The 22796-nt window shown below is 42.4% G+C and overlaps 1 protein-coding gene across 4 annotated transcripts in view; it reads left to right on the top strand.

The window, feature by feature from the left end:
* Positions 1-777: 777 nt before the first annotated feature.
* The window catches only part of ARHGAP21 (Rho GTPase activating protein 21), a 119375-nt gene continuing 97356 nt past the window's right edge, over positions 778-22796 (top strand). For 2 of the 4 annotated variants that reach the window (XM_042042956.1, XM_042042957.1), the window contains exon 1: positions 1944-2346. In XM_042042956.1, coding sequence (XP_041898890.1) covers positions 2260-2346 — 87 coding nt within the window. In that variant the 5' untranslated portion in view covers positions 1944-2259. The other 2 variants (XM_042042955.1, XM_042042954.1) reach the window with 2 other exon arrangements.

Below are 22796 nucleotides of genomic sequence, written 5' to 3'. Positions count from 1 at the left end.
TAAACTTACCAGACGTGACCTTGGTTGACAATAATTAGCATATGGGCCTTGAGACTTTTCCTCCAGCTACTGGAAGTAAGCTCGTTCTCCAATTCTCTGGATACCAGTATTCATCCCTGCTGATGATGCAAGTTGCTGATGGATAACCAGGGCAGTCACCTCTTTTCAGAGATTACAATCTCATGGTCAAGGGTAGCACAGTAAAAAAAACCACAACCCAAAACATTACTATTGTTTTCAGAACACAAACTAGACACAACCTTTCATGTCACTCAGTTCTTTACCAATTCTTGCAAATGCTGTTTTTCTTTGTTCCCTTTCACAGAAACCTTATTTGTCCAGCCTCTACGCTAGAAAACACCATTCTAAACACCGAAAAGAAATTCAAAATCACACACTCCGATGATGATAAAGCATAGAAAATGTTTACATTTACCGCCTTCGCGGCTACAACAAAACCAAGGTCTTCCCCCGCCACTCGCCCAGGGGCGGCCCAAGACTTCGGCCGGGACCGTCCAAAGCCAGCCGAGAGGCGGTCGCGGTCCCGGTCCTCCCGAAGCCAGGTGCAGGTGGAGCTGGCGGCAGAAGCACCAAATCCTGCATTAGGGCGGAAAGTCTGAGATCGGTGCTGTGTGAACACCCCCGAAAACGCCCAGGGTAGCGGCAGCAAACGCCGCCGCCCCAGGCCGTGCTGGCGGGCGGGGGCCGGCGGGGCTGTGCGCTCCCCGGCCGCAGGGCGGGTGCCCTGGACAGCAGCCGGGAGCCAGTTCCTGCCCTCGCGGTGTCGTCTGAGAAGGTGGGTGGATTTTTGGAGGGAAGAGAAAGCGCCAGCCGGAAGGCAGGGGAAGGGGACATGCTCCCCACCGGCAGAGGCAGCGGGAGCCGCCAGCGCCGGGAACGCCGCGGCGGGGGAAGGGGCAGGAGCCCCGCGGGCCGCCGAGTAAGAGGGGCCGGCTGGAGGGGCCGTGGGGCGGCGCCGCCGCCCTTCGCGGAGTCGCGTTGCCGGCCCGGTGGGCTGGGGCGGTGGTCACCCGTGTTCTTGTCAGGGCGGGGGCGGCCTGCGGCGCTGGGACGGACCCGGGGCCTGCCCGGGGATGGGTTGTAACGGGACGGGGCAGAAGGGGCGCCGTGCTAGGGCCCGGGGAAGCGATCGCGGTGAGCGGCACGGGGGAGGCGGCAGAGCCGCGCACAGCCCTCCGCCTTCGGGCAGGCGCTGGCTGGAGTGCCCCGCCGAGCCCGGGCCGGTGCCCAGGTAGCCGGGGGAGCCCTGGGAGGAGCCCAGGGGGGCGTAACCGGCGCGGCGCGATGGCCCCAGCGCCGAGACGCCCTAATTGCCGCCGGCGGGGCCGCAGCGGCCGCCGGCTGCCGCTGTCGAAGCGAAGCAACGTCTGTGCGGGGGGAGGCCCAAGGGAGGGGCGCGGGCGGGGCGTGGGGCGCGGTGGTCTGATCGCGAACGGCTCCGGCTACGTAGTCGGGGGGAGGGAGCCGCCTGCGAGCGGGGCAGACCTGCGTAGGAGACAAAAGCTCGGCACGGCCTCGGTGCTGCCGGAGGGGTCTTTTGTTGCCACTTCTTCATCAGGGCTTGTGCGCTTTCTGCTGCCGCCGTCCGCCCCGGCACGCCGCTGGATGCAGTCGGGGCGGGAAACGTGAGCAGGCGGCGGCTTCCGCCCGGCCTGCAGAGCGAGCGGCCCCTCGGCCCCCGGTCCCGTCCTCCTCCTCTACCAGTTGATCAAAGTTCGGCTGGGCCGGGAGCGGCCCTACCGCCCCGCCGGCCGGGGCTGCCTAAACAGCGCTGCTCCCTCCGTCCTCGCTCCCTCCGGCGGCGTGTAGCGAAGTAGAAGGGAGGGGACGCCTCCCGCCTCTCCCCGCTTGCCCTCTCCTCCCCGCGGCTGGAGCTCTGGATAGGAGGAGCCGGAGGAAGAGGAAGATGACGAGTGGGTGCAATTAGCCTAACAAGGGACGGGCGGCGGAGGCGGTGGCGGCCCCGCGCCGAGGACTGACACATCTGCTCTCTCTTCTCCTCCAGCCATGAAGGCAGAAGCCGGGGAGCGTAGCTGAAGCCCAGGGTCGTTCGGGTACTCTTCCCTATGGCAACCGCGTGAAGGGGCCGACCCCCGTCCCCCGGCGGCGGGGCTGGGCTGGCCGAGCCTCGCCTGGTGTGCGCGAGTGGCTCTGGCGTTGGCTCCCGCCTCTCGTCCTTCCCTTCCCCGATGTGGGCTCCAGAGGATTTGTGCCTCCTTTGTAACCGGGAATGAAATAATGGCGACCCGGTGGGCAGCGGGGCTACCCGGCGGAGATGGAGACAACGAGCCCCCTCCGGGCGGCGGCAGCGGCGCCGGCGGCCAGGTAGGAGCGGCGGAGGCGGGCGGGGCGCGGGCCGTGCCGGGCGGCCGCCTCCCGCCGCGGGGAACGGCTTGGCTGGAGCGGGCTTAATGGCCGCTCCCTCCCGCTCTCCCTCCCTCCAGCTCTCCCTCCCTCCCACTCTTCCTGCCCGCCCGCCCCGGAGTTGCTGGGAGTTGGACGCTGGGAGTGGTGCGGCTCCCCAGCAGCGGAGGGGAGGCAGCCGCCCGGCCGAGCGCTCGCCGCGCACTCGGGGCACCGCTCCCGGGCCGGGCGGCGGCTCCGCTTCCCGCCCTGCGGAGCCGCCGCCGCCCTGGCCCTCGGGACGGAGGTTTCCCCGGGGCCGCCCCCTGGGCCCCTCGCCCCCCTTCCGGCCCCGCGGGCAGAGCCTGGCGTGTCGCTCCCACGCCCAACCTGCCCGTCCTGGAGGAGCGCTTCGCTGGGCGCTCAGGGGTACGGCTGCGTTCCTGTCACATTTCTACCGTGATGATTTTTAGTAGAAATCAGGGTCTGGCCTCTGTCTGCTTGTACCCTGTGCTTGCCATTCTCCTGTCTATCCGCAGCAGCTTATATTAAGGATATTTCTGTCCATAGCAGTTGTTGCTGGAACGATCCTCTGTGTGTTTAGTTCAGAAACTTAATAGCATGCCCTATGGTGGCACCATTGCATGTTTTGACTTGTAAGACAAAGTTTTTAACACAGAGCCGTGTCTGATCCTTCTGTGCTCCCTATTAGCAGTAATAAATGTCTCTGAAAAAACCATGAACTTCAGATTCAACAAAATACATATAACAGTTTCAGTAGACTTGTTTTAAGATTTCTCTTAAACTTTATTTACAAAGACAAACTTGATTCTGTATTTCTCAAAGTTAGAGTATGTATGTTGTGCTGAAGAAAAAGCTGATTTAAATCTGTGTAGGGCTATGAGATATATGCCCTTTATGTAGGTATTCCCCCTTTTGTTTCCTGAAGTTGAAATACAATTGAGTGATTTTTAAACATACAGAACTTTAATTTAAAAGTCCGGGTGATTTTTGGATTGGTTGTGGTTTTTTGTTGTGTGGTTTTTGTGTTGTTGGTTTTTTTTTTTTCCTTAGGACACTGGGTTTTGGTTTACTGCTATCTTGAATTCACCCTTTTGCCTTCGTCTGAAAGTGTTACATATGGTATTGTAGGGTTTTCTTTTCTGCTATCACCTCAATTAAGAGATTCACACAGTCTCTTAAAGTCAGGTGGGTTGGGTGAGGATGAAACTGGAGTCTTAAGTAAGAGCAGAGAAGATGTAAAGGCTCTGTGATAAAATACAGCTGAAAAACAGTTGCATGTTTGGAGAACCTGTTCTTCAATAGTTCAGATAGTGTGGGAAGAAGGAGAAGACCACATGTCTAAGGGTAAAAATGAGTATCTGCTTTTTAATTCTGTCATATTGAAACTTCTGGGCTTTGGCACTGGCTCTTGTCATAATCTACCTCTCCCTACGGTGGTAAGCCCTAACAAGGTCTGTGGCACTTTCGTTTCGGAGCTCATCATGTTAAAGCTGTCTAATTGGGGACTGCTAATAGGTGTGGAATTGCAAAATGGACTGCTCTGCCTGTTCTTTTGCCAGGCACTTACATGTTAGAGTTAAAATGTAACTGGTAGAAAATGCGCTCAGACGGGTGATTGCCTTGATCAGAGCAGGCCTGATGTAATCTTTGCTTGAACTTAGACGGCCCTAGTGAATGTATGATCAAGGTTGCCGTGCGTTCTCCGTTGCCTTCGGTAATATTGCTGCATGTCTTAAAGTTCAGTTTATTTTCTTACAACTTTATTTTCCTAGATTTGTGTAAAATGCCAAGAGAGTGAGGATTTGTGGCTTGGCATCTGCTCTCTCAGTTCAGTTGATGGAGTAGTTCCTGTGTACAGTGCTTCTTGTGCTATATGTGAACAAATCCTTTTAATTGAAGTCTCTCTTGCTGGTATTGAACAGTAAGAATGGCTTTTCTGTTTAAAAAATGAGAAAACACCTTTAAGGAAAGACAATTACTATTAAAAAGGGACTTCTAGTTTTCAAAAAAATCGCTGCAGTTGCAGGGGTTTGTAGTGTTCTAGCACTGATCTGCAAGGTATTAGCAATTTTGGGAAATGATTAATGGTTTTGGGATACTGGATCCCATATGGTGTTTGCATTATAATGCAGTAATTAGGTGATCCACATTGAATGTTTAGGTGTAGACCTGTACAGACCGCAGGTTGTCATGAGGAAGACTCCAAGCATAGCTGTTGTTCACTACAGTCAAGGGAGTTGCAACAGAAATTAGGCTTTTCGATCAGTTTAAGGTTTTGGAAATGCACAACTGTAATCATCAAGGTTTGAGCAAGAACTGAAAAACTTGTCCTCTAGCTTCAAGATCAGTGGTCAGACTAAGAAAGGGAATGTCTGACTGAGAAGTGGTGCTTCTGTGAATCTTTGTGTACACAGGTAGGAGAATAGAGGACATGCGATTCGAGTCGTCTGGGGATACTGCGTATGTTGGTCAATAATTGTGTTTTGTTTTGGACGCCTGCCTACTCTGATATTAAGTTCCGTTTGGTCATGCCTTGCCACGTTTTCTGTTTTTATTTTTACTTCCTTTTTTTTTGGTTTTCCCTTTGACACCATACCTAGTGGTCTTTCTCCCTTCAGAGCCCCTTCACTGACACGATTGTTGCGAACAAAGATTGCACGTTCAGGCTTGCAGGCTCCGTCTGAGCATGGAGCGCCTGCTCAAAGGGACAGGTCACGTATTCTGCGCTCCTGGGGGAGCTGGCAGAGAGGGCCAGGGACTCTCAGGGCTGTTTGCCATTCTGTTTGAAATCTGACACACGTTTACAAATGGAAGAACTGCTGGGCTTATGTTCATAAGGACAGATAAGTGAGAGCGTGTTCTTTCTGGCTTTTAGATTAATAAGCGTTGGCTATCTCTGTTCTGTCAGGTTGTAGTGGTGTTTTGCTGGAGAGTTTAAGCTCTGCTGAGATACAGCCAGTACTGCTTCAGTCACAACATCCCACAGGCCTGTCCAGGTTTGAGGCTGGAACTGGTGTCTTCATTAGTGTAAATTTAATTTTCCGTCCTTTTGCCTGGAAAAGCACAACAAAAAGTGCTTTTATTTTTTGGGGTTTTTTTTGCTTTTCTATTCCTACTGTTTTGCATTTAAAGAATTGCTGTGTCTCTTTGTGGTATAGTTTACTGTTAATCTGTATTAAAATTACATTCAGAACATTAAATGCAGGTTGAAGAAAATATAAGCAACAGTGTTTGTGGCCTTAAAAGCCAAGTTTTATTCTTAACAATGCTATTTCCTCGGTTTATGAATACTAAAAATACTTTATCAAATAATTTTATTAAGACTGGTATTTTTCTTTTGGTTTTGTGACATGTTTTTGTTTTGCTTATCAGGTGAGTTGTTAGGAATAGTGAACAGTCTTTAGTGATTCCCCAGAGCTTCTGTGTTTGTCAAAAGTTAGGAATACCTTTCCAAAGACTTCCATAAAATTAAAAGAGGTTTATCAGTACTTGCTTTGTAATCACAACTGTTCAATTTCAGAGAAGAAGAAAACCCCGCAATATTCTCACTCCTACACCTTATCAGAGAGAGCACAACTGCGTAAACTGAGGAGAAGCATGTGCTGGGTCAGGAACCAGGGAAGGGCAATGGTGGCACTGAAAATAGAAAATCATTTGCCTTCTTGCTAACAATAATGAATAGATTGTTTACTATTTTAACAGCCCGGTTGGGATAACATTGGTAAACTTCAAGTGGTGACTCCCAGGTGTTACATCTCTCTACTATCCGAGCAGAATGTCAGTCTTTCTGTAGTTATGCCTGTAAACATGTGAACTGTTCTGGAACTCTCTGCTGTTGGGTACTGGTGCTTTTTCTATGCCTGATACTCAGACACTGGAAGGTTTAATCGTAATGTTAAAGATCAGAATTACAGAAATCCATTTGTAAGATTTTATATGTCAAATAGTACACAATACTGGTTGTTAGAAGTGTACATTACTTAGGTGATAGAGAATTCTGCCCAAAGCTTCTGTTAAATAAATTCAGTATAAATACCAGCCTTACCAGGAGTTTTGGTTGAAGCTGTTTAAAAAGCTTGAGTTAAATCCTGTTTAATCATGCAAGCATAACGCTGACTTCTGGTCTGATTTATGTCAGCATAAGCCTAGGGTAATTTGACAAAACATGGACCTCTTCCATGAGGAAATGTTACGTATTTGATAAGTGACAGTATGAAGCAGGAAGTCGTTCCTTCAAGGAAAGGAAAACATCTTCTTTGCATTCCAGTGTAACTGCATTTGATGTGTTTTTCTAAAGTAACTTCTTGCTTCCCAGTGGTACGAGTTTGTTGATTGTACCACTTTGGTATAATTGTCTGGAAAAAAAAACCTTTTGCAAGAGAAATGCAGTGGACTCAGAGTATCTTGAACTGTGTATGAAATAATTGCATTTATTGCATGCTGTATATGCATTATACAGCTGAACCTTTTTCTTTAGCAGGTTTGACAAACATCAAAGCACTAAGTTGAGTTTTTTCTCTCTATAGGCTATTTTTAATAATTTTTATCATTAAGATGCAAAAATAACGTCCGCTACTTCAGACATATTATTTCATGTCATTTGTGTTTACTTAACACGCAAAAACAATTGAGAGAACAATGGAGTTAGGGAAGAGGAGGTTTTTTTATCTTGCTGTATGCATTTGTGATCTTGTCCCTCTTGTACCTTTGAAAACATCTTACTGTAGGTGGAAAATGAAATCATAGCTGAACAGTATGGGCTCTGAAAAAAGTAAAAGATGGTATTTTTTTTCTTTAATTCCCTGACTACGTACATATGTGGCTGTGTAGATGATGACTGTAATATAAACATGTGTAACCTGTGAGCCTTACTAAAAAAAATACTACCTTTCTAAGGAAGTCTAAGTGGCACTGTTAGGCTAAGCTGTTAGGAATATATACTGGTCCTCTGAAGCTGATGTTTTGGTTTTTTTCTCTGATAACAACTGGAAGAAAAAATTGAGATTTTCTAGCATTCAGAGGTTGTGTGCCATTCTTCCTGGCAGTTGTTTGTGTGTTAAATTAATTGTAGAATAGGAAAAAATTACAAAATGATGTTAAATGAAAACAAGATTGATTTCTTGTGGTTAACAAGAGTCACTGTTGGAAAAAAAAACCAACATGGGTTAGCCCTGGTATAAATGTTGAGGCTTCTAAAATGCATTGAAACAGTCTGAATTGACAGTGCTCCAGAAGTCAGTTTGGTGGGCTGTTAGATTTCATGATTGTGGAAGCTGTCAGAGCCTACGATCTCGTCAAAACCTTGAATTTAGGGCCTTGCTACAGAGGAGGTGTTTGTCTGCCTTATCAAAAGGTAATGGAAATGTACTAAAAATATGTTACGCTAAGCATAGCACACAGACAGTGGATGTGAGTTATGTTGTCTGATCAGATTGATTTATTTTTACAGGAATCTTGTAACACTTTGCCTGTTTATAATACGAAATGCAGATTATTATAAATGCTGTGCATTTCTGCTGTCCAAATTCTTCTTATGTCTTGTAATTTTTATTGTTTTTGCAAAGACACTTCCATGGTATTTTTTGCCCATCATCCAGTAGTAGGCACACGCAGTAGAAGTATAATGGGTGGGAGCAGTGACATCAAACAGGCTTTGATTTTGTTCATATCAGAGGCCTGACACATCTTGTAAACCTGAAAGTTCATAATCTTAGAGTTGGAAGGTGGGATTGTTTTATGTATACAGTTCTTGAGTACATAAAGGTTATTTAATGGGAAGGCTTCTTCTGTGGTGTGTTTTTCCTTTTTATTTATTTATTTATTTATTTAACCATGGTGAAATGCATTTTTCATTTACTCTAGATAGATGGGAATTCTGGCTACTCCTTGAATTGTTGTTTACAGGGAACAATTTTCAGAATTTACTGTTTGGTGACTGCTGTTGGATTTGAAGAGAACTCTTCTGGGGAGGTGATATTAGAGTTTAGCAATTGGATCACTTTGTAGTAGGATAGTAAAGATTAGGCACAACTGTATGCTTTGCTCTCTGCACCTCTGTGCTGGGGGACTAGAACTACTGCATTTTTCTGAATTGTGTTCAGCAGAAAGCATTGCCACTTTATATTTTCTGTTCTAGATTTTTGCCTTGGGAGCTTGTAGATCAGAAGTGTTTCAGTGAAGCCTTGGGATCTGTTGCTGCAGCTCTCTGTACAGCGTGCTTGAGAGAGCCTGATACAAATCATGTTAATAAATATTTGGCACTGGGCATGAGAGGTTCTGTGTGGGCATTCTGCAAAAATACAAACAGCTGTTTAGATTTTGACTCTGGCTTGCAACCATGAGTATACACCTTTGGGAGTACAGGTAGTAGGCTTATTTTTGTTCTAAATTTCTTTATTTCCATTTGCCAGCAGCTGCTGCTTTGGTGAGAGTGAATGAGGTGCCTCCTTAGAGGACATGGCTAATTACAGATTGTCTGTTGGTGGAGGGGGGCACTCTGAGATAGACATTTTCTTTTATGTGTGTGTCATTTGCATAATGTGTTAGGACACACAGTATGGACTGCATTAAGCACTAGCAAATATGCTGTAGGGAGTAATCTTGCACTGGCATCACTGAGTTGGCTGGATAATGTAATCTTCGTATTTTAAATTTTGAGGTTTATATTTGTCTGTTTGAGGGGCCGGGGACAAGAAATTAAAAAGAAGACCACAGTTGCAATTGGTACAAATAGGTTGAAAAGAGAAACCTGGATTTGTGTGGGGATTTTGGTGTTTGTTTGTTGTGGGTTTTTGGTTTGCTAGGGCTTTTTTTTTGGGGGGGGGGGGGGGGGAGGGTTGGTTGTTTTTTTTTTACCTAACAGAAATGGCAGTGTGCCTTCCTATTGGTATATGTATGCAGATCTCTTTGTACACTTGACGGAGTACTATTTCTTATTGAAACTTTATTGCAAACCACTCACCCTTTGAAAGACTGTATTTTGTTCTCTCCTAGTTTAGTTTTTCATCTAAATACTTGGGTCTTTTTGTATTAAGGTTTGTGACATAAGAGAGTGAACAATCCTGTAATAAAAAAAAGTTTAAAAAAAATCAAGGTTTCTTAAATTGTCTTAAATATTAGTGTTGAATATATCTGTGTACTTCTCTTAGTCTAAGCGCGAGGGCAGAAAAGACTAAAATTCAAGTGCTGATGTGATTTAAAACTTGGAGGTGAATAGGTGTCTTGGATACAACTTGTTCTGTCCATGGGATGAGCAAAAAGAGAGTCTTTTAAATTCTCAAGAATCCCTTACAGATCACTTGGCTTGTGGCAGATAGATACAATGTGTCCAGTGATACCTTCACAGCATTGAGGTGAACTTCTCAATTTTGAAAACTAAAACTGAGCTCAATCCACAACTTAAGTTGTGGTTTTATATTGGAAAACTGCATATGTGGAGATGTTCAAAAACTGGTTTATGGTGCTAAAGTCATGTGGACTTCAAAACCATAATACAATTCCAGTTATTTTTGAGGAAAACACGACATTATAACTTGTTCAAGGTCTGTCCTGATGTAAGAGAATGTGGAAGTGGTTAATTTCCTAGGAAACTTGACAGATAAGTCTGTTGTAGTTTACACATATTTAAATGTATATGTCCTGAGTTCCATAATGTTTAAGAGAGCTAGAGGTCAGTCAGTGCTTGCAGGAGTATGCAAAGCTATCAGAATTTCCTTTTGATACAACAATTGAGAACTGAAACATTTTGTTTTTGTTGTTCTTTTTGGTTAGCAAAAGAAGCAACAGGTCTAGTATGTGCTCCTCAAGCAGGTGACTCTTCTTACCTGTGGGTTGTGACCTGTTTTTTGTAAGATAAAGATCTGGTTAGGGTTATCTCCAAACGAAATGCTGCAGTTTTCGTGTAACAAGCTGTCCCATTGCACTTCATGCTTTGTTATTGTTGCTGTGCTTTTCTTCTCAGCTCTCTCTCTAATTTTGATGCAACTTTAATAGGGAGCCTGTGACTCCAGTGAAAAGTATTCCCATGTATAGCCACAAACATTCCTTATTCATCAATGGCTGTAATATCTGACTTGTTCCTTCTTGCATGCATTTAAAAATTTTATTATCCTCAGTCACCATGCTAAAAGGTGAGTAAGTAAACTTTGCCCGGAGTAATCAATTTTCATGGCAATTTTACAGGCCTTCTGCTCCATTCTCTGTACTTACATGGGTCTGTCTAAATACAGTCTCACATTTTCTGTATGCTTAAGTTACTTTCTTAAAAAAATATGTTGGAGAAGTTGCTTTGGAGCTGCTTGTGAGGTGAGATTTAAACATGATCTTTCTTAAGGAAAAAAGAATGAATGGCTTGTGTGCTGCTCTGGGGTTTTTAAAGTTTCTCATCTTTTCAAATTAGCAATAATATGAAAGTTGGAAGAGTGAAACAAGTAAACATGAAAAACCTTCAGTATTAGTCACAATCTGTGCATCTGAATCAGATGCTGAAGTAATTCAGTAGCAGTAAGTAGTTTGGCAAGCTGGTATTCTGATCCTGATGTTATGGAGGTGATCTTACAAGGTGATCACGCTTGTGTCTCTTGTTAGCATTTTAATTTTTTTTAAACATGAGGAGTAAAATTCCTGCTTTTTAAAAATACTGCATACAGAACCAAAATGGTCCTTGTAGCTGAGTCCGTGCAACAAAAGGTTTTTTTCTGTATGAAAGTGTTACAAAATATTATGTTGTATAATGGCTGCTGGCCAATACAGGTAGCATTTCATAGCCCATGCCCTTTAGGTGTTGTTTTTTGTGAGTTCAGGACTGTAGATAGTTTTGAGTATTTTTCTCTCCGTTTGCACTGTTGACTGAGGCTACGATTCAGCTGTATATCTAAATAGGTCTGGTAACTTTCTGCTGTTTTCATGAGTTAAATGGCAATGGAGAGGTAAAGTGCTTATTTTTTTTTCTTTGTAGAGAACTTTTGCTTACTGATAGTTATTCAGATTAGTGTAGATGAATTGTCTGTGCAGAAATGCTGAAGGACCTTCTTCAGCACTAGTTGGTATAAAATGTGTGTAAATGTCAAAGAATTGTCACATATAAAATGCTGAGAGGTAATGATTAAACAGGAGCTCATGGGTGAAATCTTAAATGTTCAGGTAGGTAACTCCACAGATTAAAGAGCAGCTTAATGCTTGGTGTTGGTCAAAAGAGCAAATCATCATCTATAGACAGTGTTCTCTGTTAGGCTTCAGTATATAAATCTATATTGCACTTGGAGCTTGTGTATCTAGGTCCCATCTCCCTTCATTTTTCCCCATCTCAGAAACAATGTAGTACAGCTGGAAAAGTTGGGGTGAAAGGCTAGCTATGATAATTGAATATATGGAGTTGTTTGTGTATCAAAACCAAAAAAGGGAGCTAGGACTTAGCAGTTTAGGAAAGAGAAGAATAGAGACAGACAGGTGGTGTTGAGATATTGTAGCTTTCTCTGTTTCCATCTTGAATTTCTGTGGATCAGCTTTATCCTATCTACACCAAGAACTTGGAGGTGTCAGATGAGTATGGTGGAGTGAGAACAAGCAAAAAGAGATGTTCCTTTGCATAAAAATTAATTAAGCTGGTTACTCTGCACCATAATATTTTGGAAGCTAAAAGCATGTGTGTAACCCAGATATATTTTTGAAAGAGCAATACTTTTAGAGTTACTTAGCACCCTTGTAGTGGAAGGAATTATGGATTTGTGAATAATTAAAGCTGAGAGGATAGTGTAGTGATGCTTGTTTCTGTGTTCTTTCCTAATTATCCACAGCTATCTGCACTGTAAGAGCTGGGCTAGTTGAATCTTTGATCTGATCTACAGGTGTTCTTACATGTTGGAGTGCTGATTCCATAATAGCTCATCAGGATTCCTTCTGCTTTCAGGAGGTTCTGTACCAAGCCTGATGAAACAAGGCAGCTGTTGGTGATCAGCAACAGGAAATGGAGTTTTTCAGATATTCAGGACTGGGCCTATTTTTGCTTCTTCAAGATACCAAACTTATGTCTTTGTTTTTACTCACTTCTGTTAAAGTTGTTGCATCATATGGGTCTAATGTTCTCCAGTTTTAATAAGCTAAAATGAAATGCACCATTGCCTGCTTTTGTTTTCACTCCCATCTCTTCTCCATCCTCTCTCCCAGCTGAAGGAAAATGCAAGGTGTTTTGGGATTGTACACACAAGTTACATATGCTGTCATACTTTCATTTCTTTTCTACTTGTTTGCAGTCAGGCAAGTGCTTTTTTTGCCTGTAGAATAGTTTTCTGTGTCACCTTTTTAGTGGACTGTATTACATTGCAGGACTTAATTTTTGATTCCAGGTCTTATTGCAGCAGCAAATCCAGTTTTGATTCCAGGTCTTATTGCAGCAGCAAATCCAGTAAATCCCTTAGATCCTGTGGAAAAGTCCTTTCTCCTTTTGTGGTGAATGATGCTACTGGGACTTCTGTTTGCTGTAGAATAGTTACTCCTCTTTCACTCCATTTCTACAGCTTAAGGGAAGGAAGTAGCACTTTCAGAGGTTACACAGCAAGCTACATAGCTCTAAAGGCATGGGCCTGAGTGATGTATGTATGGATAGGGAAAGGACTGGAAGGAGCAGCTCCATCTGGCAAAATGAAACTTCTCCCCTTCACCACTCCTGAAAATCAGTTATCTGGAAGGTAAGGAGAAAAAAGGTAAACTTCTACCTAAGCAACTGTGAAATGAGATGGCCACAAAAAGTTTTGTTGAGCTGGGGTTTTTGTCTTTTGTGGGTGGGCAGACAAACAACCTCCACCCCCAAAACCTATTTTTAAAGCTTGATCTAAAATGTTACAAGGTGTCTGTGGCTCAGATGGTTTCTGCTCTTCTAATCAGTGATTCATGACTGAGAAACTAAATTCTTTAATGCGAGTGAGTAGAGCCAGTGGTAATATTAGACAGTTACTCAGCAAGGCGTGTTCAGGGTAAACAGTCCTCACTGCTAAGTTTGTCTGTAGAGAATCATTTTTTCCTTGTTTCATTTAAATCGGGGACTTGTATAAACTTAGGAAAAAATCTTGTATTTAGTTTAGAATTCAGTGATGCCTGTTTTTCACACTATCCCGGTGTGAGTTTATTTGGGAAAAAGATTCTCCCCTTGCAACTCCCTCAGCATGTTAACCTTTATGCATTTCGTGGCCACCATTCAGTGGCTTAAATATTGGATGATGCAACATCAGTAAGTGATGTAATGGTTGTCTATAAGCTTCTTTGCAGTTCATAATGGGAGTCTGAAGTTTGGAAACAGATTTTTCTTCTGTGTTAGGTTCTGTGTCTGCTGTGAGGGAGGTGAAGCACAAAACACCACAATCACCTTATTTTGGATAGTGCCAAAAAGGTGAATAATGATGTTTTATCATGGAGTTTTTTTTGTTTGTGGTTATTGGGTATGTTTTTTGGTGTTCTGTTACTATGTGGGTTGTGGTTTGTTTGTTTGTTTTTTTTAGATTATTGGATTTTTAAAAAATTCAAACCATTAATCCTACCAAATGAGTTAAGGGGAAGGCATTATGTGTGAGATTAAAACCAGGATTTGTGGGAGTGACTTGACCTTAAATTCAGCTAATACTGTGGTGACTTCCCCCACTTGGATAATCTGGTCTGGCAGATTTCTCTTTCCTGCTTAGGACCCAAGATACCCTGAGCTTTCATTCCTTGGAAAGTGCCTGTAGTCTTCCCTGCTTTTGTAAATGAGAAAGCTGGGATTACAAGAATGTAAAACACTCAGCTGAGTGTTACTCAACTCATACAAGAATACAAGAATATGTCACCTAACTGAGTGTTTCAATGCATGAGGAGCAGTGGTTGTCCTTTCTCCGTTATTCTTTATCCCATGGTGCAGTTGTTTTTTGTGGAACTTGGTTTCTTTATTGCAAAGACACTTCTCATTTGGGAAAGAAATACAACTAGTTGCATGTTAGAATGACTCATTACAGAAGGATCTTCCAATTTATTCGTACTGCATAATAAGGCCTTTCTGGCCTACCTGCACATCATTTCACAATCTTGTTTTCCTCTGTTACCTTATTTACTTTTCCATTATACTGTTTTGTATTTTGCATTCCAATGAATTCTTTTGAAGTTCCATTGTATTTATTGTTTTAAATGATTGCAGTCCAGAATATTTTTTATTCTTAAGTGCAGATTTAAGTTAGATGATTTCAGAAATGATGAAAAAATATGTCGGAAGACATCTTGTGTTGCCTATGTTAATAAAAGTGTTTTAATAATTGGGAAAAAAATATTTTTCTAATTTTAAATAGTAAAATAAGGGAAAAATTACATTTATTCATACTTCATAAATAGCCTGTATAAATCCTTTAAGCTGAAGATGGTTCTGAACTTCAGCAGGCTTTGGATCAGTGGTTCTAATAAATGAGCCTTTGAAAAAAATCTTTAATTCTTTTGAAAATCAGTTTTACCTATTCTGTTCTTTGATGCTGACTGCTTTTTGTATTATGTGCTAGAATATAAATAAGTAACTTGAGTTATATACTTTCTTCAGACCTTCTTTTGAAGAGACCCATGTCAGGTTTAAGCAAAAATACCACAAGCAACTAAGATTTTCTTCAACTGTTAGAGTAAAAAGCCTACAAATACCAGTTCTTTGTATAATGCAAGACCATATATGCTATAGAAAACCTGACATGCTGTTATATATGAAGTCCCAACATGAAAATATGAAGAATGTAGTAAAAATAACTGTATTTTGAAGTTAAACACGCAGTGGAAGTAGATAAGTTTGTTTCAGGAACAAAAAGTTTGTCTTTTTATACAACTCCTTTATTCTTACTCAGATTTAGAGGGTGAAAAAGCTTGTCCATTTAAAGGAAATCTGTGAAGAATGAGGCCTCCCTTTTTGAATGTCTGCAACTTGAAAAAGTTGTAGGTATGTCTCCAAAAACAGGCAAATAAGACTCTTTGCTGCAAAAGCAGTACAAGTTGTGAATTTAAAAAATGTAAATTTAATTAAAAAAAAAAAAAGCAAAACTAAAAGAAGTTTTGAGCATCTTTCCATAATAAGTCATGGATTGAAGTATAATTATACTTCATCTAGTATCTCCTTCCAGCATTAACAAACTCTGCCTGTTTAAAGAGAATTTTGTCTTCCTGGTGTGGTTTTGTTTCCTGTAGTTACCACAGGATTTTACCTGGAGCGTGGTGACCACTGCTGTAGCTGCAGCCATCTCTCTTTGGTTTTAGATCCATGACTTGAGAGTTTCTGGCACTCGGAGATCAATATTAAGGTGAATTTGTTCTTCTGTTTCCTCCTTCCTTCCATATACACGTGATTGGATAATTGTGTAAGCGGTTGCTGAAGCCAGAAGTTTTAGAAAATGACGGCAATTGCATGAACAGCATCGTTTCAGTAAATGGAATGAGAATGGCAGAGAAGGAATGAATACACTTTGATATCGCAGGGGGTCCGATGCTTGTCAGCACCGGTGTGTGACGACCTTCCTACAGGGAGCGTCCTGCAAAGAGCAGCTCTTCCAGGGCGATGGCAGGCTTCCCTAGGCAGCAGGGGATTTCAGCAAGTGCAGCAACTTCTCTGCTAAAAGTGATTCCAGCTCTTGTGATTCAGCTCTTTGTGAAATCACCCAAGGTGAGCTCGGGTACAGAGAGACAGGAGCCTCATTTGGTAATTCCTCAGAGGTGGCCTTTATTGTCCAGCAGCCCCTGTGAAGGGAAGGCCAGGGACAAAGGCTCCCTCCCAAGGGGCAGAAACAGGGGCTTTTTATGGGAAAGGCAGGGGGTGGGGTAGAAACCAGTTAGCCAACTGGGTACAGGCTATTGCCATATAGAAACAAGGCATACTGGGGGTGGTTCACTTTACCACCATGACCCGAGGAGGGTTGCTTATCTCTGGGAGAGTCTTTTGCCCTCAGGCCTCTCTCCTCCAAGGGAGTGCAGAGGGCTCTTGTGCCAAGGGCTCACAGCCCTCCACACTTTTACACTTACTTTCCAAGTCCTGTGTGCATGTTAGCAGAGGGTATTGCTGGATTGTATTGGCCATGAGCAGGTAGGGAATGTTAGGGATTTGAGCTAGAATGTAACACTTTGCCAAAAATAGTCTGAACCTGGTTGGTCTGCAGCTACGATTTGCGTAGCTGCTGTAAAATGCTTTCTCACCCCTGAAAATATGGCACAGATTTAAAACCAGTTCTAACAGTATCAGTGAATCATTGAGGTTGGAGGGCACTTCTGAAGATCATTTAATTCAGTAAACTGGGCCAGGCTGCCCAGGATGTTGTCCAAGCTGGTTTTGACCACAAGTATGGAGACTCAGCAGCTTTTCTGGCAAATTTTTTTCAGTGTTTGATGATGCTTATAGTAAAATTTGGGGGGGTGGTGGTGGTGATGTTTACATGGGTTTTCCTCTATTTCAGTTTCTGTGCCTCTTCTAATTTCATACTTGGCCTCCAGCTGGACCTTTTCCTGTTGTTCATAACTCCTTCAATTTCCAGTTCAGTTCACTGTCCATTTTTATCTGGCCCCTACTTCATTAGTTTGTCCATAAGAACATAATGGGAGACAGTGTCAAAAGCCTTCCTGATGTCAGAGCAAAAAAACCTGCTCTTCTCTCATCCACCAAGCCAGTCAACTCTTTACAAATAGCCATCAGGCTGATTAAGTACATTTTATTCTTGATAAATCCACCTTCTTGTGCTTTGTATGTTTGGAAGCTGTTCTAGTTACCCTTCATGTCCTGTACCAGATGGAAATCCAAGTGGGTTTTGGCTTTTGCATGGGCTTTGGCATTCCTAACCCCTATCACTGCATGCTCAGACAGGGTCTTTGTTTTTTCTGGATCACCTGGATCATGCCTGTGATCTTGTTACACTCCCTTTTACATTTGAGTTCAGTCAGAATCTTCTTGTTTGTCCATGCAGGCCTTCTGGCACCTTTGTTTGATTCTTTGAACACTGGTAAGGGCCATTCTTGAGCTTGTAGTAGGAGATCCATGAAAATGAACCAGCTCTCCTGGACCCCTCTTCTCTCCAGGACCCCTCTTCTCTCCAGGACAGCCTCCTTTTGAAATTCTTCCAAGCTGATCACTGAGCAATTCTGTTCTGTGGAAGTCCAGGGCTGTGATGCTGTTATTTGGCTTTGCTCTCTGCTCTGAGGATCCTGAATCTTGTTCACAGTCACTGTAGCCAAGGGGGCCCCTGAACTTCATGCTCCCAAGAATTCTTCCTTTTCTGTAAATACAAGATTTAGTAGACTGCCTGTTCCTTTTTGGAATCTCAGTCACCTGTGTCAGAAAGTAACTGTTAGCACATTCTGAAAACCTACTAGATTGCTTGTGTTCTGCTGTGATGTTAATAAGATTATTAAAAATAATGTGTATTTTATTGCTTATGTTTTTGTGAATACCTTCTGAATTGGTCTTGTACAAGGCTGTTGGCCAGGAACTTGTGCAGGGGAATTAAATGCAGAGAAGAGGAAATTTCATTAGAGGATTAATCTGTTTCATCATATGACATAATTTGAAAGCCAGGATACAAATTTGATAAGAAAAGCAGTGAAGAGGTTTGGAAAAGGACTGTTAAATAAAACTGAAACAACAGCTTGCGTTCCTGCAGTTAAGTAGTTTTTAGTTATTGTTCGATGTCAGTTTCATTTTTGAAATCTGGTTCAAAGTATTTTGGCAAGTTGTGCTGCCTTCATGTCTTGCTGTGTCTTAGTAGAGTGCAGGTCTCCTATCGTCATTTGACACGTGGTATTTCGTGCAAACACACGCAGGTCATGGAGCTCCTGCTGTTTGACCTGAAGTTGCTGTATGGTGACTTAAAAAAAAAATAATTTCTCACTTGAAAGACAAGGTTAGGAAATACATTGTCCTTTTACAGACATCGTAAAAAATGAAAGCAAAAGCCTCCAGAAGAGAGCCACTTCCCTAGTACCAAGTATTTTTGCACTGTCCGATTATTGTCACTTATGTAATGAGGAGCTTGGCATGTGTGTAGTAGTTCGTGATTGATGGGCCACAGTGTGTGTACTCACATTTGGGATAAGTCTGGTAAAATACATTCCTGAGATATACTATGAGCTTAATATGATGCTAGGTGAATTTTTTGTTAAGGGTCAAGACCTGCTGCTGGCTGAAATGAGGTTGTGGTGACACAAGGCATACTTTCTGCTGAAATATAAGCAACTCTGAATTTAATTCATGTGACTTTGTTTGTTATATAGTCAATAGTCAACCTGTAGTTTTCCACTGATAAACCTCCTGCTTGTTTCTTGGTTTCTGCTAGTGTGTTGCTTTTTCCTCTATTCCACACATTCAGCTATGCTTTTCTTTAATTTCTTTTTGAATGTTGTAGTTTTCTATAACTTGTTTTGTTGGATTTTTTGGCTGTAATATTAGTACTCCCCTGAGTACTGACAGAAGTCTGATACCTGGTATGTTGTGATTGATTTAGGACTTGCTTGTTAAAATTGTATGCTTTTCTTGAAATGGTAATTTCATTAAGTTTCACTGGCACATTAATTTCAGACTTTTAATGTAGTTCTCACAGACTTAAACTTGCTGATGACGTTTTGTGTGGTGTGTTCTTTTACATACAGAAAATGTATTGGTGGGTGAACAGTTTTTCAATCTATTGGAATATACTGTCTTGGGTGGGTTTATGCACCATATTCTGAGTTTGTGCCCTTGGATTTCTGGCTCAGGTTGTTTGTTTCAGTCTTTAGTTATTAAAAGTTTCTTTGAGATTTTAAGTGCTAGTACATTTATTCCATATTTACTAAGAATCTTCAGAGTGGGAATTTTTGATATTTTTAATTAGTTTTGCACTGTAGCCCTGAACTTTCCAGTTAAAAGAATAAAAAAAGTCTTGGACCCTTTATTCTATCCAGCTTTTTTAGAAAGGGAATCTGTTACTCATTAATGTACCTTGTGTTAGCATTCAATATAGGGGTAAGTTTTTAATGTATGACAGATGATTCACGTTCAGTTAAGCCTTTGTGTGCCTTTGTATGTTGTCGATCACACCTGCCATGTGTCTTAAAAATGAGGACCACTTAATGCCCTCTCTTACCCCTTCTCATCTTCCTACTGAGCTATTACTTCCTCCATTGCTGGGGCTTTCATTCCATTATTTAGTGTGTGGCAAGACTTCCTCCTTTAATGAGTAGAAGACTTAAGAAAGGCCAGGGAATTGCATGCTGATTTTGCAGCTCTGGAGGTCATTGTTCAAGCAATTTGGTGAGGGGAGATGGTGTAATTGCTGCTGCTGTGGTGGTGTAGTGTATCTGGTTGGTCAATGTTCACAACATTTGTACTCCGTAATCTCAGAACATGTTGGTGTCATTGCCCATCTGTTCACCGTTGTGTTCCTCCCAGAAGACCATGTCCAGTGTTTGGCCCTTGCTGCAGGACATGGCAAACTGGAGAGAGGGAAGTTGTTCAGGCCTGGAGTGCCTGCCTGGATAGGAGGCCACTGAGACCAGCTGTTGGGGAAGATGAAACAGGAAAGCCTTATAAATATGATTGCCTGACAAAAGATTTTGGGAATATGAAAACTATAAGCGACATCGAAATGAAAGCCACCTTTGAATTACCAAGTCTTAGTTACTGAACAACTGGAAAACAATGGTATGGCCGACTGAAGGTAATCCCCTCTTGATTGAACAATACCCTCTGCTTGCAGGCAGGTCCAAGGGTCAGAACAGACCCTACTAGCTCAGCAGAAGGGGTCCAAAGAGTAGTTTTTAGAAGTTAAGATGTAACACTCTATGGTAATATAAGAACTCTTATAGGCTGTATGTAAATGCTATAGGATTTATATCTTGTATTAGATTGGTTAGTGACAATTAGAATATTCAGTACAGAAGATGATTTATTGTATTGTAACCAGGACTTCAGACACTCTTACTACACTCTCTCTTACTTCTTCTTCACTCTCATTCCTCTCGCTCTCTCTCTCTCCTTACTTACCCACTTACTCTCTTGCTCTCCTGGGCCTGCTCCGAGCTGCAGCTGGCAGCTCTAAGCAGTGCCCCTATACCCACGCCCTTTGCAATAAACCGCATGTTCCAAGATCTGACTTCAGAGATCTCTCGTCACCGTCTTCGTCTACACCCGGTCCAGACTGAACCCCAAAGCTCCTACAACCAGCTTTGCTCAGCCTGAAGCAGGGAATGCTGTGGAGGCAGCTGAATGGGGCCTTCAGCCTATTGAAAGGGAAGGGGTGAGTGAACGGGTGCAGTAAGGGAAACTCCAGCTGAATACAAGAAAAAATTACTGTTCAGGGTGGTTAAATATTGGAACAGGCTATGAGAGGTCCTGGAACCTTCCTCTTTGGAGACTTCTGGGACTTTACCACATGAAGACCTCAGCAGCCTTTTAATCAGCAGTCTCCAGTGTCAGCGATAAGAACTGTGTGTTTGTTCCTTTTTCTTGAAAAAACCTTCTGGCCTGCTCCATTTTGAAAAATCTTACTGGCATGTCCTTTATAATAAAAATGAGGTGTTTCTTAATATAGTTATGTGAAGAAAAGGACACCTATCTATGCCTGTAGAGTTCTTTAAAAAATTGGAATTAGATTCAATGCACACTGGTGTGGGGCTTTTTTTTTCTTTTTTTTTTTTTTTTGTCCCCTGAGTCCCACCTATGAAGATTATGTTTCAGTGTAAAGTAAAGCTGAGTGAAATTGTGCTATTTTGGACTACGTTTTTTTAGAGATAAAGGTGTTTCAGGGATAAGAAAAAAAAACCAAAATGGATGATGGATCTGGGTTTTAAGCCTGTCTCAAGAACTTCAGTGAGATGACTGCAGAGGAGGTGGCTTTTCATCATCCAGCATGAGTTTTTACTAGGGTGATTATTTGGTCAAATTTACAGTTCCTCTTTATTGCCTAACTTTGGAGGGTGAAATTTTGGTAAAGAAAATGAAAATCAGGTCATTTTCTTAGGAGTGTTTTGTCTCTGTGTTTCCTGTATTAACAACTTTTTTCAGGTTCAGTGCTCATGAAAAATGAACGTACAAATTTCCTTTCTAGAGTTTTTTTTCTTACTTTATCCTTATGTTGGGGAATTCCAGAGATTGTGTTTTAAACTCAGTTCTTGGAAACCGTTTTTATTTTTTTCCATTGTCCTTTAATTTCTTAGTGTAAACAGTTCTCTCTGTCAAGATCTTGGGAATAAGTAGTACAAAAGATGGATCTGAGATCAGTGTGCTTCTAAGACTGATGATAAATCTGAAGGAAATGGTGGAGTTATGATTTAGGCCATTGTACCACAGCCACCTTGCTAGGCCGTTATTTATTAGTGAGATCAGTGGATGCTATTACTGATTTCCAAATAACCTTACTTATGTGACTCTTCGTGTGCAGGGTTGGAGATAGGCTTGTGAGTAGCTCTTAACTTGGTGGGGTGGAACCCTATTGGCCAGAGTTTTGGTGTGGCTCTGCTTATACCTTTTCATTAGTAGTAAACACCCCAAAATATTTGTAAGCTAAAAAATGAGATTTTGCACAGCTTTGTCCTATGAAAACTGACAAAATTATTTGATTGAGTTAGAAATTAGGGGAATATATCTCCACTCCCTACTAACTAAAGCAGAGGAAGACCTTATTTCTAGAATGAGCTTCAGATGAGGCTTTTTATTTATTATTTTTCCATTACGAATTGAGCAAAGATGATACCTCTCAGAAACCAGTTCCTTCTAGTTCATAGGGAGTTTTTCTCCCATCTCCTCTGAGGCCTGGCTGCACTTCTGGTGGCATTCTTAGCAGTCTTTGGCTGAAGTGGTTCACTGAAGGGGCAAGCAGTAAGCTGTTAGGCTGGCCAAGCCCATCACTTCTAGAAATGTCATGTAGGCTTGAGAGATCATTTGGAAAGTGAAACTTACTTATTATTAGTTGGATATTTTGTGCTGATGAATGGTAATGTGCTAATATGAGCAAACTTCTGTTTTTCAAGATCCTTCCTGCATTTAGGGAACATTCTCTTTGTCTTAAGCTTTCAGAGGATGCCCTGACTTTTTTTCCAAGAGTTTTGGAATGATGAATTGTGCCACCAGCATAGTGAGGTTTAAGACCATAATTCTAAGCGACACATCATTACTAAGATCTACTTAGATACTATCCCTGTGGAGCTACATGTGTTGAGTCTGTGGTTTTTTGCAATCAGTGTATTTCCCTTTAGTGGTAAGCACTAAAAATTACCCTGGGTTCACAGTGTAATTGAAATGTTGAGGCCAGAGGGTGAAGCTGTTGACTTCCTCTGTAAGTGTAATGGGACAGTGCTTCTAGTTGACGAAAAACAGGTCTTTGCCAGTGCTACAGCAGTGTTTTGCATACTGTTTGTTTTTGTCATAAAAGTTCCTTTTATCCTGTGGTTAAGAAATTAAAAGG

Source organism: Corvus kubaryi, unplaced genomic scaffold (genome assembly GCF_017639235.1).
Source record: "Corvus kubaryi isolate FWS band 111438036 unplaced genomic scaffold, C.kubaryi_AGA036_p1.0 37398, whole genome shotgun sequence".
NCBI classification, from domain to species: domain Eukaryota; kingdom Metazoa; phylum Chordata; class Aves; order Passeriformes; family Corvidae; genus Corvus; species Corvus kubaryi.
This window is presented reverse-complemented; position numbering and strand designations above follow the sequence as displayed.